The sequence below is a fragment of the Echinops telfairi genome, unplaced genomic scaffold, assembly GCF_000313985.2.
Source record: "Echinops telfairi isolate 266 unplaced genomic scaffold, ASM31398v2 ScPeMD7_7400;HRSCAF=8409, whole genome shotgun sequence".
Lineage (NCBI taxonomy): Eukaryota > Metazoa > Chordata > Mammalia > Afrosoricida > Tenrecidae > Echinops > Echinops telfairi.
Genome location: NW_022111300.1, coordinates 18,642,113 through 18,659,542, shown reverse-complemented (window position 1 = coordinate 18,659,542; position 17,430 = coordinate 18,642,113). Strand labels below are relative to the sequence as shown.

At 42.2% G+C, this 17,430-nt stretch overlaps 1 protein-coding gene across 1 annotated transcript in view; it reads right to left on the bottom strand.

The window, feature by feature from the left end:
- MEP1B (meprin A subunit beta) overlaps positions 1-17,430 on the bottom strand; it is a 65,644-nt gene that overhangs the window by 28,157 nt on the left and 20,057 nt on the right. Inside the window, exons 2-5 of the mRNA XM_045296032.1 lie at positions 5,750-5,768; positions 4,714-4,758; positions 4,572-4,615; positions 1,677-1,755 (exon numbers count right to left, since the gene is read on the bottom strand). Coding sequence (XP_045151967.1) covers positions 1,677-1,755; positions 4,572-4,615; positions 4,714-4,758; positions 5,750-5,768 — 187 coding nt within the window. The remainder of the gene's footprint in view (positions 1-1,676; positions 1,756-4,571; positions 4,616-4,713; positions 4,759-5,749; positions 5,769-17,430) is intronic.

Here is a 17,430-nt window from a genome sequence, read left to right as displayed (position 1 = left end):
CATCAAAGAACAAAATATCATATCATTGTGAATGAGGGGGAGTGCAGAGTGGGGACCCAAAGCCCATCTGTAGGCAACTGGACATCCCCTTACAGAAGGGTCAGTGGGGAGGAGACAAGCCAGTCAGGGTGTGATGTAGCAACGATGAAACATACAACTTTCCTCTAGTTCTTAAATGCTTCCATCCCCACTATCATGGTCCCAATTCTACCTTACAAATCCGGCTAGACCAGAGTATGTACACTGGTATAGATCAGAGCTGGAAACACATGGAATCCAGGACAGATGGACAGATAAACCTCTCAGGACCAATAATGAGAGTAGCGATACCAGGAGGATAAGGGGAAGGTGGGGTAGAAAGGAGGAACCAATCACAAGGATCTACATATAACCCCCTCCCTTGGGGACAGACAACAGAAAAATGGGTGAAAGGAGAGACATCGGACAGTGTAAGACATGAAAAAATAATAATAATTTATAAATTATCAAGGGTTCATGAGGGAGGGAGTGTGGGGAAGGAAGGGGAAAAACGAGAAGCTGATACCAAGGGCTAAAGTAGAAAGAAAATGTTTTGAAAATGACGATGGCAACAAATGTACAAATGTGCTTGACACAATGGATGGATGTATGGATTGTGATAAGAGTTGTATGAGCCCCCAATAAAATGATTAACAAGAAAGAAAGAAAAATTAACCCTTTGAGACCAGAGACCAGAACTGGATGGTGTCCAGATAACACTACAGATGTCTGGGTCCAATATTCTATGACAGAATCCTGATCAAAATGTGGAAGAATCACAGAATCTCAAATTCTCAGAGTATCCAGGCTTTCCAGAGTTATGAAGGCTGGATTACTCCCAAAACTATTGCTCAGAGATTTTTAAACCTTAAACCCAAAATATGCCCTAAAGACTTGAACTATGTTAGCTTAATTAGTGAAGAATGTCTTCCTGAAGGAGTGTATTCTTTTATGATTTATCCAAATGGGATGAAATTAACAACAGCTATGTGAAATAGTAGATAAGAAATCTAGGGGCAATGAGTTTATGTTAATGAATGTGAAACAATTCAGAAAAGGTAGATGAGAATGGATCTACAACTCAAAGGAAGTGATCAATGTCCATGAATTGCGTATGCGGAGAATGTTGAATTGCTGAATAATCTGCAGTGCATAGTTTCAACAGCTGCAAAAATAAAACAAATTATTTTTTAAAAGATTAAAATAGACTCTTTTGACTTTCCCTGATTGAAAATGCAACAGGCATGTATCTCTCTTATTATTATATTTTCTATTAATAGGATCTGACCAGCCATAGATTGAATTGTGTCCCCCAAAGCTGATAGGCTGTAAATCCTAATCTTTACGCCTAGAGTTATAATGCCATTCGAAATGGTCATCTTTCTGATGTTACCGCAGCAAGATTAGTGTGGGGAGTGGCTTCTGAGAGACACAAGAAAAGAAAGGAGCCCATCGCAACAACAAAACTCACTGACATCCAGTCGGCCCAGACCCCTAGGGACCCTGTAAGACAGCAGAGCTGCCCTGGAAGTCCCCGGACCACAAGGCCACGAACAAACCAACAAAACCCCTTCAAGACCCAACGAGTCTTCTTTGGAAATATTGTAACAATAGTCAATCAAAAACAAACATGAGTTATTCTATGGTGGATTACTAACCCAGGCTGTCTTCCAGTACATAGGGAATGGTGTGAGGCCATCTATATTTTTCCCCAATTATGGAATTTCTCTCTTGTGCCTGTCAACAATAAAAGAAGAGTTCATTAAATGAATTTAGGTAGCGATTTCTCAATCAATAATTAATCTAAAAATAAAGTTTAAAGCTTTTCTTTTAAAATGTTGTGGGTGTGCATGTGTCTCTACTTTTCTCGTCATACGATGAGGTTTCCTGGAGGAATTCATTCATCTCTAGCATCAATGCCATAGCGAACCTTAAATAAATAATGCAAAATGATATCAAGAATTAACTTTGGAAAAGTAAACTAGAAGCAATGACTGTTGTTATTAAGTGTCATTGAATTGGTTCCGACCCGTGACAACCCATCCCCACAGAACAAACACGGCCTCGTCCTACACCTTCCTCACGATTCTTGTTTGGTTTGAGCCCGTTGTTGCCACCGCTGTGTCAATCCCATCTCATGGCAGGCCTTCCTCGTTTTTTATTCTTTTTGATGCCCTTTAACTGTCCCAAGCATGATGTCCTTGTTTCTGGCCTGGTCCCTTCTGACAACATGGCCAAAGTATAGGAGATGAAACCTCCTCATCCTCCCTCCTAAGGACCATCCGGCTGAACTTCCTGTGAGACAGATTTGTTCTTCGGCAGTCCACTGTATTTTCCGCGTTCTTCACCAGCACCACGATTTAAATGCATCGATTCTTTTTCAGTCTTCTTTGCTCAGGGACCAACTTTCACACGTGCATGAGGAGGTTAGAAGTACCACGGCTTAGGTCGGTCGCACCTTAGTCTTCAAAAGACATCCTTGCTTTCCAACACTTGAAAACGGTCTTATGTCGCAGACTTGCCCAGTGCAAACATGGTAGAATTATAGATTCACTTCCTACACTAGAAATTAAAAAGCTACAAAAAGGAACTGACCGAAAAAAATCTCAATTATCTGCATTTCGTAACACCACCACATACACAGGTGCAAGTTGGACGCTGACTAAGGAAGTCTTGAAGAAGAGCAGATGCATTTGAGTGAAGACTGAAAGAACCGTGGGCTGCTGAGAGAAGAAACCAAGCTGTCTTGGAAGAAGCATCATCAGAGTGCACCTTAGAGGCAAAGATTCAAAGACTTTGTCTCATGTGCTTTGGGCGTGTTGTCAGGAGAGCCCAGTCCCTGGAGAAGGACACTGTGCTTGGTAACATAGAAAGGCAACGGAAATGAGGAAGGCCTTTGACAAGACGGACGGGCACAACGGACGCAGCAATGAGCTCAAAAGTAAGACTAGTGGTGAGTACAGCGGAGCAGCAGGCAGTGTTTGGGTCCTGTGGTACCAAGGGCTGCTGAGTCAGACTCGGCCGATGGCACCTGACAACGTAACAGCACTAAGCCTCCACGGAACAGAAAGCCTGGTGTTTCTCGTGGGGAGCAACCCGACTTGTAAGCCGCCTCTCCTCCAGGGCTCCTGAGACAAAAGACAGGTCATCATGCAAAGCCTTGGAAACCAAAGAAGCAAATCCGCTGCCATCAGGTCAATGCCAACTGCCTTTTTTTTTTAATGCAAGGGGAAGCTGTTTTCATAAAATAATGCCAGCTGTCTGTTTTAAAGACCACCTGGCTGTGGAGGCTGAAGAACATAGAGCAGAAAGCTCGCTGTTGCTGTGGTGGTTGTGGTTGTGGTGTTGTGAAGAGCCTGTCGTGTCTATTCGGGGTCACAGCGATCCAGTGTTGCACAGTAGAACTGCCTCCTGGGGGTTCCTTCTCTCCATGACCAGGTCTTTGCTCCCACAGAGCTGGGTGGGTTTGAACTGCCACCTTTCCATTAGCAGCCCAGCATGTAATCCTGCAACATCTGAGCTCCTTGGAAAGGATGCTAGGAAGTCAACATTTTGAAATAGAGAGACTGATTAAAAGGTGGTGAGGAAAATCCAAAGAAGAGACGATGGATGTCAGGCTTGAATTTGGGCAAGAACTGACCTGATTTGGAACACAGACGGAGGGTAGATGGTGAACTGAAAGAAAGGGGGAAGCTACAGTGACTTCTGACGTTGTCACTTATTCAATGGAGACGGGTGGTGATGATTTTATCAAGAAGGAAGCCCAGGGAAGAACAGTTTGTACGGATGTTGGGAGTTTGGTGACGGACACCTGAGGTGAGACATTTGAGACCTTGAGATGGAACTGACAAATTGTCCTTTGCAGAGATCAGCTTGGAACTCGGGAAGAGAACAAAACCGTTGTTGTTGCTGTCAACTTGATGGCAATTCAGGGCAACAGCCGGGATGCGGAGCGGGCTGCTCCAGAGGGTGTCAGTGGGGTGAGCTTTCAGAAGCAGACCAGCAGGCTTTTTATCCCAGGTGACCTGGGTGGGTTTGAACCACGAACTTTCCTGTTCATAGTCCAGTACTGAGCCACTTGGACCACTCTGGGATTCAGAAGAGGAGTGGCGTCCAGATGTTGGAGTCATTGATAAATAGATGGTAGCCAACACCAGGTCACAAGGTGAGATGGAACAGAAAGTGCAGATGGAAGAGTCAAGGCAGGACGCACAACTGATTCTGGAGAGGGGACCTCCCCAAGGGGCTGGAGGGCTGTTCACTCGCTTTAAAGGATCCCGGTAGCACTGTGGTTAAGCACTCAGCTGCCAGCTTACAGGTTGCGTCGTCAGTTGGAGCCCACCAGCTGCTCCATGCACTCCACTCCCATAAATATTACAGCCTAGGAGCCCCAGTGGTGTCCTGGATTACACGTTGGGCTGCGATCCGCTAGGTTGGCAGTTCGAAACCACCATCAAGATGGTTGGCTTTAACAAAGTCCCCATGCCCAATCATCCTCAGACACCCTGTATTTTAGCATGCAGTATGGAATGAAAGACCTTGTTCCAACTCACCCCATCAAGTTTGATGTCCCCCTCAAAAAGATCCAGCCCCAAATCTAGGAAGGAAGATCAAAATACATGTTAGCAAATTTTTAACTTGAACACCCCACTTTAAAAAGTTGACTGTTCCTAAGATAAAATAATAAAAACAAACCTTCATTAATATCAAATATGTCCCGGTCAATTCCACCATCTACATCTCTGACTAAAATAACAACAAAAAGAACATATTGAGGATTACAGTTTTGAAAAAAAGGACATTTTTATCAATTATCACATCAGAAATAAGCAAGGTGCTTTTGCCTTAGATGGATGATTAAAAGTTTCTGATTCAGCATACATTGGTTGATCAAGAAATTCCCATAAACTTGGCTCTGGACTTCACACGTACACTGTGCACTCCCCCTCTTGCCCTCCATATGAGGTCAGGAATAAGACATACTGTCCAATATGAAACTGAATTTGGAAGATTCAACTGTATGAATGGGTTGAGTAAGAAATAAATGTTTAAATGGGATCAAGCTAGTGAAGTCTATCCAAATACATATAGTCCTTGCCAGTACAACTTGGAACACTCAAGAAAAAAATGTTTAATTAAACTTAATTCATTCTTTTAAGTTACAGAGGAGTAAATAATCTGGGCAAATATGCAACTGGATAGAAGTAGACTGTATTATCAGGTCCATCATGATTTAACATGAAAAAACAATAGAGTCTATAGGAAACCCTTGAGGTGCAGTTAATTGCTCAACCACTCGACAAAAGGTTAGTAGTTTAAAACCCACCCACCCACACCCACCCCCACCAGGCCCCTTGGAAGATGGATCTGTTGATAACTCCCTTATGGTCACAGCCCTAGAAAGCCTACGGAGCTGTTCTCTGAACACACAGGGTTTCGATCCATTGGAGTCTACTTGATGATGGTGGTTGTTGCTGTCATGATGTTTGTTTTTGTGGGATACTCATGTGCCAACTATTTAGTGGACCTTTGCTCTACCACCAGTTATTATTCTAATTGGCATATGAGCCCTTACACCAAAAGGTTAGAGTTTGTTGACCGTTCAGTCAACTCTAGTGAACCAGACCGCCATGTCTCAGCATTCAATGTGTCCTGGGTCCCTCTGCTCGGCTGTTAGCTAGCCCCGAAACCTCCTTTTAGTATAATGTAGAGAAAAATTCAAAAGACTCACCAAAGCTTTCTGGAGTTGGCTGGGAAAGAAACACGTATACACACACACACATACACAAAGAGACATTAAGATACCATGACATGAATTATTTTCTTGGTCCCAATTTATATCCAGACATTTACTTTTTTCACTAGCATTACACATTGCTTCCTGGCTTATATCGAAGACTGCTACACTGGAGTTTAAGAGAGCTTCTTTGATCAAATGGACTTCTCATTTCATACAGAAAATGAAACTGCCTGCTACATGAATTTGAAGCTGAAGGAAACATGAAACTAACTTCACAGAATTTTTCAAAAGACAGATATTAGAATCTAGCCCTGAAATATATAAATTAGTAATTAGTATGTTCACTTTAAAAATTATTTTCTAAAATAAGCATTCATGGAACAATGTTTGAAAAACTCAATAATCTATTTCCAATGTGAAAATATTAAAAGAATCCTTTAAAAGAAATTTTCTTCGAGAACTTAGTAATCACATTCTACTTTCATGTTTCCCTCAAGAATGCTTTCAGACACCAAAGGTTAAGAAAAAAATTGTTATATATTACAATTTAAAAAGATAATAACTTTTTAATAGATTCTCTACAAATAACCAAGTGAGGCATTAGGCTATTGCATTAAGATAAGTAAATTTGAGAAATTCCTTAGTCAACGTCGTCTACTAAAGCTCATGAAACTGGTAGACAGTAAATCTGGGTTTCACCAACTAAAGGTAAGTCATTTTACCAGCTTGATATTCAGACTATTTATAAAATATAGACGGTACATGATTTGCATGGGTATTGCAAGGGTTACATGATGTAATATGGAAGCACTTTAGCAAGTAAACCATACCATGCAAGCAAGCAAAACATCACATGAATATTAGGTACAATTTTACTCAACTATCACAATGCTAGAATCACTTAGTGTTTGACAAGCTGTATGGGGATGGGCCAGTTAGAAGGTGACTGTCCTTTTTGACATTAACAAATGCCCAAATTGTCTCACGCTTGAACTACACACAGATACACACTACAGAGGACTGCCAAAGCAAGTTATTAAATGTACGTTCTTACAGTGTTCACAAGCAATAAATGGTTGTCTCTTGTTCTCAAAGTCAGATAGTTCCTGTTTGTGCCAAATCAGCTCCATATACCTGCCGTTTTTAAATTACAATGAAAGGTGTTTCCCCTACGCATTGGAAATGTCATTTAAAATCTTGGTTTTTCCTGGTACAAACTGCCTATCACAATCGAAAGGTTAGTCAAATGTGAAAAAGCAGAAGAGAAATCCCATGCAACAAAACTATGTAAGGGTAAGTCAGATCATTGCTACAAAATCATGGAAACCTTTATTTTTTAAAAAATAGCAAAATGTGAAGCTGCTGTTTCTCAACATATCCTCCATCGCGGCCCGTGCATTTCTGTTGGTTGGGTTCCCAGCTCTCAGAGCCACCCCTGAAGAATTTGATCCTCTCCCATGGACACCAGGGTCGCAGCAGCAGTTTTTGAATCCCCGGGAGCCTCAAATCACGTTCCTGTTCCATGCTCTTTGAATTTAGGGTTCTTTAAAGAGAAACCAATCCCTCCAGATACCTTTTCCGCCAGACCTACATATTGGTCCGAGTGACTTGAAAAACAAAAAAGAAGTAAAAACTGAAATGGACAAGAGACACATCATTTCAAAGAAAACCATGTTCATTGAGTGTGGAGAAGAAAAAGAAGTCCGTCTGGAAAGGAAGCTGGGAGGGGGAATGGGTAAGGTTTCCGGGCCCAAGCCTCATAGGGCCGCCGTACCGCCCTGGGAGCAGAAGCAGGTCTGGTTGTGATGGAAAACAATTCCTCCTCCAAGCAGCTCTCCTGGCCTGCTTCTCGTTGACACAGTTTTTCATTTTTAAGAACTTGTGACGTTTTCAAATTTCTTTCTAATAAGCCCCACAGCTGTCCTGTGTCCTTTGAGAAAAATCTATCAAGATGATCCCTTTGAAATAATAAATTTTTTAAAGTCACCTGCATCTTCTGAGCTGACCTATTGACTCTCTCTGAGATATTTCCAGCCTTCTTTAAAATGCTTGATCCATCTCAACATGGATGTGGGACAGCATTCCTATAAACTTATTCCAACACCTCAGTGATTGCAAAAGGTATGCACTTGAGTTTTAAGAAACAGTTGATATTATCCCTGGCCTCAAAATCACTTTTTCCCTCGGCATAAACAAAGCATCCTAGTGAGACTAAGAGACGTGTCTGGCCGAGAGAACTGGTCTAGAGCCCCCTACTGAGGTGGGAGACGTTAAACAAAATCTTGTTGGCGGCAACCTGTGCGCATACAGACTGGAACCCGAGTAGCGATCTTTTTTTTTGTTCTCGTTCACGACCCCTGGGGCATTTCACCAGTCTGTGCATTCGTGCCCCACATTATTATAGCAACCATTTATATTGTATTCAACAATAACACTGGAGCGATACTCAAAGTTCACCTTTCTGTCTCATCAAAAGAAAGCACGTTACACAACAAAGAAAGTATCCGGAAAAAAACCAAAACTTTATGTCACGTCTCTGACCCCTCTCCTTTCTCATTCCCTAGCCCCAGTTTTCCCCACTCACCAAAAAGAAACACTCATGTCACTTACACGTTAAAATTCTTTTCCAAAAGAAGAAACACGTGGTTATTTAGCAGTCGGTAGGAACTAGCCCACATATGTCTAATCAGTTTTCCTACATGATTTCCTTACCAAGCCAGAGACCACGAGGAAAGCGGCACAGCACAGAAACCAAGGCAGACAGCGTGCGTTCATGCTGCAACTTCCAGATGAAAAGCGCACACTGTGAAGCCCAAAGTAGACTCCACTTTTTAAAAGGTAAACATCATAACATACAGCCTTTGATCGCAGTGACCCATCTTGCAGGCCAGCTCACTCTGCTCTAGGAATACTCCCATTCAAGGAGGTAAAGTCCAGATCCTCAGCACAGTTCTGCAGCGAGCTGTAGGGAAAGGTGTTTTTTTTTTTTATTACCTCTTTCTCTTTCTCCTGTGTCAATATTCAACAGCCAGGTGCCTGGCTGAGATTGGTCCATAAAATAAGTTCTCTAATATCTACCTACTGCTCCCTAAGAATATGAAATGCCACGTTAACAAAAGAATATACCAAACTAAATCACCATCTCAATCTTTCTAATAATAAACATTTAGGAAGCTCCTCTTTATATACTCCTGTGCTGTTTTAACACCTCCAGTTTTGTCCCCTGCTTTGTTTATCCATTGCTTTATTTTAAAATGCATTGAGCTATTTTAGCTTCATTAGTGAAGAATGCCTGCCTTGTGCCCTTTTACAGAACGGTCTATAAGGATTACAACTGACAACAGCGACTCAACAGATGACGCCAGAAGTTCAGGGGACAGTGAGTTTGTGTCCAGGGAGGGAGGCACTCAGAAAAGGAGCGTTCGGAATGGTGCACAGCTCAAAGAGCACGGTCAATGTCACTGACTTGTACATGGAGACTTGGTTAAGGTGGTGTGTGATCTACTGAATATATTTCCAACAGGAAAATAGAAACTAAGTCACCAAAACACAAAAGTGAAAACTCGAGTGCTTCTTATTTATGGCATTGCAAAGGTCATTGCTATGCCAGAAATCTGGCCTAGCTGATACTCAGATACAAAGGAACAAAATAGCACTATGACTCAGACTTGACAATTCCCATCAAGAGAACTCGGGTAGTGGTAAAAAACAAAACAAAACAAAAACTAAGAATGGTCACTGGATTTCTAATAAAATAATGTTCATAATCCATCTTGATTATTTCTGGGGTTTTCCGTCTTGTGTTAGCTCCTATCCAGGGAAGCCTGCTTTCTAACTCCATTCCATGTGTCTTCCTCTCGCCTTCCTTGTGTGGTCGGACAAACATCTTGAAAGATGAATCTTCTGTCACATTTTCTTTCCCACTCTAGCTTAATATTTATCCTAGTCTGCACTAAAGAAACAATGCGGTGATGGGGGTGGAAGGGGGGTGGGATGGTGGGAAATAAATAGCAATACAGTATGTACAGTATGGAGGGTGCTATTGATATCAATGAATTACATAGATAATAAGGGCTGAAATATGAAATCTGTTATCTAACCACAGTTTTTTAAGCATTTAAAATAAAAGGTTAGAAGAAAGAATATGAAAAGGCATGTAGCATAGATAAAATATTTGGGAGAATGCTATACAAAAAAGTCATTTCTACCATCTCTGGGTAAGACAAGAGTTAAAGGGTTAGATATTGATCCATTTCTGATTTGCTCCTAGAATCCCCCAAATAATTTTTAAAATACAAATTACAAACATTTGAAGGATATTAAGCCAACTGCTGAAAACAGAGAATACCAGAAAGATATGTACCGGTACTTGTGTTTTATTGACTATATAATCAATGCCCATGAAAACAGCAGTCAAGAGATGAAATGATGGATTTTATTGGGTAAATCTACTGCACAAGACCTCTGCAAAGTGTTGAAAAGCAAGGATGTCACCTTGAGGACTGAGGGGTCTGACCGAGCCGTGGTCCTGAAAGCGCTGTGGACCACCAAAAGAACCAACACATTTGTTTGGGAAGAAGTACAGCCAGAATGCTCCTTAGAGGAGAGGATGACGGGCCTTCACCTTTGGAACTTTGGACATAGTATCAGGAGCGACCAGTCCCTGGAGAAGAATAGCATAGTTGGTGACCAGAGGGACAGGGAAAAAGGAAGGCCTCAATGAGATAAATTGCCACTGTGCCTGCTACCATGGGCTCAAACAGACAATGCGAGGCTGGCGCGGGGTCGCTTCACTATGGTGCAGAGGGTCGCCACGAGTCAGCACCGGCTCCACAGCACCTAACATCACCATCATGAAAACTGACGGCATTTACGCTGCGCGTCTGAGTTGGTGTGTGTGTGAGAGAGCTGAGATTTGTCCCTCGACCATCTGACACCATTCTCTATGTTGGGACTGTTGAAGTCTGTGCTGAACCCTGGCTGCGCTGTGGACAGAGTCAAGCGGGGAATCCCAGGAAAAGTTGATGGGGTGAGTGAAAGTCCACCCCAGAAATGTGCTTTGGCGACGACTGATGCGCACTTCAGTCTTTGTGGAGTCGTCAGCGCAGCTCCTCCAGGCAGAAGCCACACTTGGCTGGTCTGACGTATGTGCAGCTCCCACTTGGATCTCCCGTAGGAAGAAGCCATAGCATCCGCGTGGGATCTCAGAAAATGGCCTTTGCCGCTCCACCGCTAGGCTTCGTGTGTTCCCACCCAGTATCAGGAACAGGGAGCCCCAACCCTTGAGAGGCTAGTGTTTGTGCATTCTCAGAGACCATCGGGACGCATCAGGAAAGAGTGGTCCTCTTGGCAATGTAGTTCTCGGAAGGCCCGTGGAATAAGAGTATATTCTAAACCTGAAGGTGGCAGATCAGGAAGTGAAAAGGCTTGCTTATAGGAACTGCTACAGAGTTTTCAACAAAATGTCCAGTAGACTGAATCTTTCTTCTCTCAATGCCCAATCCCTTCATCTCAATAAATAAATCCATAAATAAATGATAATTTTATTAACTTCATCCTAGTACTTTAGTAAATCTGATGAAGATTTCTATAGCATATTATGGAGGGTACATTACTTGACAATAAATGAAATGGATTGAGGTAGTTACTTTGTTGTGCCAACCTGGCCGATAAGCACACATGGGGTTAATTGAAGGGGGGAGGGATAAATGGCTCAGTGAGCCTCGCCTTTGGAGTTCTCCTCTTGCTTTGTGGTGGTCGCACCAGGGTGCAGCTGCCTTAGCCAGTTCCCTGCTTCAGCTGGCAAGGCTCACTTCCTGCAGGAAATCCCTGAGGAGAAGCCACATGGACCTACTCTGATGCAGCCCTGGGTGCTTGGGGAGCCATGTGGAGACCTCTGCCAGCATTGAGATGTTTATACATTCACTGATTCGGCTTTCCTCCTGCCGTCGGCATTATTGTGTGTATTTTGTGAGATGGAGGAGGACTTTGTGGATTGGTGTCAGACATACGATTTAATGTTGGACTTGTGGGCTTGGGCAGCACTGGTTTGGGATGTTTTCTTGATGTGCACTTCTCCTTTATATAAAACTCTCTCTTATTCATGAGCTTCTGTGGACTTGTTTCTCTAAAGCACCCAGACTCACACATGGATCTAGGAAGAAGGTAGAGAATCCCTGGTGACACCGTGGTTCAAGTGCATGAATGCTAACCTATAGGGCTATGGTTTGAATTCGCCTGCGACTCCAGGGGAGAAGGAGGTGGCAGTCCGCTTCTAGACAGACTTACATCCTTGGAAACACGATGGGCAATGGTAGGATTCAGCCAGTTCACACTGGTTAGGCAGAACCAATACCTAATTTTTGGTTGAGTTCAGTGAACCAGTTATTAAATGGCACTTGTAACCAGGACTCTCCCTGAAGTTGGTGACTGGGCAGCCACCCAATGTGGAAACCACAAATTGACATGCCTTACTCTTTTTAACCTTCATCTGTGCAATGGTATATTCTAAGAGCCAATGGTAATGTCCAGTCCATCCATAGGTATGAAAAATTAGATAGCATATACTTGTAATAATTATTTAAACATTTCATAAAACTTGTCATACTTTTGATGAAGTGAAATATTACATTTTTATTCCCTTGCATTTGTTACTTCAGTAAATAAACATATAACATAAAAAGAAACAGTGCAAAACAACCAGAAGGGGACATACTGTCACTCATTTCAGCTTTGCCCTGTGCCCCAAATTCCCACAAGATATTATGAGTGAATATGCAATTCCTAAAAGAGTCCAAAGAGCTAAAAATATTGTCATAACAATTACTGTAAGTCCAGCAGAAGTGAAAAGGATTTTTTCCAAGATGAACATAATATGTTCAGAAGAGAAGTCCCCTAACTGTTTCTAATACACCAAAGACAATGACTCTTGTCTAACTGGCTTACCTCTAAAGAAATGGCACCCTATTGCTACAGAGAAAAGATGCTTAAGGATCATTCACCCAGCCGATGATGCTCGGATAAAAGCACAGAATATCGCAAGTGAGGACGCCAATCATGGAAATGTCTTAAATGCCTTAAAAATCTTAACAATTTCATTGCTTTTGTAAGGTATTATTTTATTGCTTTTGTAAGGTATTATTTTTCATTCATATTTTAAAACTTCCTTAACTAGTTTTATGTACCTCTTATTGTTCCTATTTAAGTACTAACTATGTGAAATAACAGACTACTTTCAGTATATAGTTTTTAGTACTTAAAATGATCATTAGGGCCGCAAACCAGTTGATAAATTATTTGAATCCCATCTCGGCCTCTAAGGTAGTGCTACTCTGTAATAAGGCTCAGTAGAGGTTGGAATTGGTTTGGTTTGATTTCATGTTAGGAAAAAGGAGAAGGATGGTGTATTAGTCTAGGTACTTTAGAGAAACAAATCCACAGCAACTCATGTATAAGAGAGTTTTATGTAAAGAAAGTGTATCACGAAAACATCCCAACCCAATGCTGCCCAAGTCCACAAGTCCAACATTAACCCATTAACCCAACACCAGTCCACAAAGTCCTCCACCTCACAAAACAGAGGCAATGATGCCGACTGCAGGAGAAAAGCTGAGTCAGTGAATGAATAAGCATCTCAGCACTAGCAGGAGTCTCCACCCGGCTGCTCCAGCACCCAGGGCTGCATCGGGATAGGTCCATGTGGCTTCTCCTTGGGGATGTCTTGTAGGAAGTCAATCTTGGCTGCTAAGGCAGCTGCACCCTGGTGCGACCATCACAAAGCAAGAGACCTGAGAGCTAGAAAGGCGAGGCTCACCACCCATTTATCCCTCTGCCTTTCAATTAGCCCCACATGTGATTATCGGCCAGGTTGGCACAATTAACTAACTCAGATGGTGGTAGAGTTAACTAAATCCCCGAGTAGCTATTAGAGTATACATTCAATAGGGGCCCCCTAATTATGCAGCAGAGCATCTCAGGACATTATCCTCTATACAGAGCTCCCAAGCCCCTCCCTGAATTGCCACTGCTTAGCCCATTTTTCAAAATTATGGTATATCTTGTTGATGCTCTTCTATTATTTGCAAGACTCTTCATGATTTCCTGTTTATAGACTCGCCATTATAAAGGAGCCCTGGTGGCACAGTGGTTACACTGGGCTGCTAACTGCAAAGTCAGCAGTTTGAAACCACCAGCCATTCCTCAGGAGGAAGACAGAGCTTTCTACTCCTGTAAAGAGTTACAGTCTTGGAAACTCACCGGGTCAGTTCTACCCTGTCCTATAGGGTCACTATGAGTCAGTGTTGACTCAATAGCAGCAAGTTTGGGTTTTGCTTTGTTTTGTTGTATTGTAATAACAACTCTTGACTCATGGCAACCCCATTGGCCAGGGATTGAACCTGAGTGAAAAGTTGAAGGTTGGAATCCAACCAGAAGTATATCAAAAGAAAGTCGTGGAAATCTAATTCCAAAAAATCAGCAATTGAAACCCTAATGTAACACAGTTCTATTTTGACATACATGGCATTCTAGTGAGTCAAAATTGACTACAGTAACTGGTCTAATTCACTCAATCTCAAATGTTGTCTATTGCCATTTTATTGCAAGCCTGCAAACATGTAGGTTGAAGAGATTAATGACTCTCTTTTATGTTATATATAGCATTAGTATCCTGCATCAGTGATCCTGGGAGTGATGGAGCAGCATTGACAAAATTATTTGACCATTTTAAAAACCTCATTGTAGTAGTTACATAATCTGGTGTCAACTTGGGACTTGAGAGGATTAAGAGTGAAGGGGTGGAATATCATCTGTCAATTGGATCATAGCCAATGAGGCCTCCGTGTGGGCATGGCTTTCTCCTGAGAATTCTGGGAAATCTGGTTTTTCACTCCCTGGGAGACATTGCAGCTGACAAGACACATGGAACTATGTTAGTGCCCTGAGCTGGAGAAGCCACATGGACCTACCCTGATGGAGCCCTGGATACTGGAGAAGCCATGTGGAGACCCCTGCCAGCGCTGAGATGCTTACAATGCCACTGGACCCAGAAGACTTCCCTCCCACTGGCCTGTGATTGTGTTCCATTCAGCATCATTGCATGTATTTCTGGAGTCTGAAAAGGGCTTTATAGATTGGTATCGGGCATATGGGCTAATATTTTACCTCTAGACTTGGACTGGACTGGGCTGGGGTGTTTCCTCAATATTTATCTGGTCTTGTATATAAACCTCTTTCTTATATGCACATGAGTTTCTATGGATTTGTTTCTCTAGTGTACACAGATTAACACACTCATCCAGCAACTGAGATCCCTCTGCTCACTATAAATGTATATTATTCTTTCTATAGACTTTAAATTCATGTTTTCGGGAAGAGTATTGATTATACATCTCATATAACATTGTCTTGTAGAACCATTAAAATAATTATTGATTTTTTTAATAAAATAAATAAATAAATATTGACTTGCCCCAAACACAGTTTCCAGTATGATCTTCAAAGTTTCTTTCTTGAAACAGACTGAATTCTTCAAACAAGTACACCATTCAGAGAAAAATGATCTTACTCGTTTGTCTAAACCATTACATGTCTCCAAGGTAGCTTTCAGGCACTAGTGTGTGGTTTTGTTTTTTGTTGTTTGGCTTGATTTTGTTTTTTGGTTTGTTTTATTTTAAGACACAAGGCTCAAAGAGTTAGAATGAAAAAAGAAACAAAATAATTTACCTCCTTTCATGTTTTAAGTCGTTAGTATTTCCATGAAGTTGGCTGCCCAAGGTGGGAATTGTGAATGGGGATGCCAGTGTCGAGCATGAAAGAGCACCATAGAGATGCAGCAAATTAGCTCATCTTATTTTCTGAAGGAAAAAAAACAAAGGAAGTAGAAGCTGTAATCCCATCTTCACCTAAGAGAGAGGTAAGAGAAAGACACAACTACCAATCACAGAAACAAGGGTCATTTCACCATTGGGCCGAGAATTGTACTCTCGGTGCTAGACATATTGCATCTGGGAACTAGGAGCCAAGAGAGCCCTGAATAGTGACTACTTAGCCCTAACAGCGGGCCTACAAAGTGAGCTCACTTGATTGGCTTTAACTATGCTACAGACTTCTGAGGCTGGCTGTCCTGAAGATGATACTTTGCCCCAGGGGTCCTCAAACTACAGCCCTGGGCCACATGTGACCCATCAAGGACATTTATCCGGCCCACCGGGTGTTTTTGCCCTGTTTGTTTTTTTACTTCAAAATAAGATCTGTGCAGTGTGCACAGGAATTTGTTCATAGTTTTTTTTTAAACTATAGTCCGGCCCTCCAACGGTTTGAGGGACCGTGAACTGGCCCCCTGTTTAAAAAGTTTGAGGACCCCTGCTTTGCCCTAATGTACATATTTCCCAGGATGCAATTACAAACAAGATTTGGAGAGCTAAGTTACACATCCATGCCTTTACAACATGGTATCATTATTTAAGTGATTAAACATGGATAAATATTTAATGATGAGAAAGTGGGTTAATAGGTGTCAAAGTTGGATAAACTTTAGGATGAAGTTAAAAGTTTCTAAGGTAGAGTACTTCTGGAGAGCTGCCCAGGGTCACTTTCTTAGGGAAAAGGGAGCAAATTCAGAGTCATAGTTCTGGCTTCAAGCTTGACATTGGCAATCACTGTGAACATCTCAACTTCAGTGTCTAGACAAAAAGTACTTGCTTTCTATCCCAGCAATAGCTATCAGGGGAGTTGAGAAAGGTGCTGTGGATCAGGGATCCAGAGAGTCAACCTCGGAATGGATCAAGGTTCAGAGCCATCAGGTGTCTGTAGCCATCTGCACCTTCATGAAGGTGGCCGGGATTCCCCACCCTCCTCTGATCTTAACGTGAGGTCCACAATCATTGGTGGAATTCACAGTTCGGAGTAGTATTAGTGGCACCCATGACTTTGTCATGAAGAGAAATAACAAACGTTTTCATATCACGTGACATAAGGAAGTATTAGTACTTATTAGTACTCGCTGCTGGCTTGTCGGGATGGCAGTTATTGGGGCTACTCTTTTTCCCATTGCTGTTGGGCCACGTCCAACTCATGGCGCGCCCCTGTCCCTGTGCCCACAGAGTTCTCAAGGACAGAGTTTTCAGATGTAAATCGTCAAGTCTCTCTACGAGGCACCTCTGCGAGGGCCTGCACCTCCAACCTTTCAGTGAGAAGTTGAGAGCCTTAGCAATTTGTACCACCTCTTTTTATTTAATAGATAAACAAATTGCATACTAAAACTTTATTTTCATACTTTAACAAATGTATTTCAATATCATTGGTTTCCTTTATAATCCTATGTATTTTATGTTGTGCATTTAAAAACATTATATAGCCATGTGTTTCATGAAACTCACTGAATTCATTTATTATGCCAACCTGGCTGATAAACACATGTGAGGTTAATTGAAGGGCGGAAGGATAAATGGCTCAGTGAGCCTCACCTTTGGAGTTCTTGGATCTCTTGGTTAATGAAGGTCGGTCCAGGGTGCAGCTGCCTTAGCCAGTTCCTGCTTCAGCTGGTGAGGCTCATTTCCTGCAAGACATTCCAAGGAGAAGCTACATGGACCTACCCCGATGCAACCCTGGGTGCTGGAGCAGCCACGTGGAGACCCCTGCCAGTGCTGAGATGCTTACACATTCACTGATTC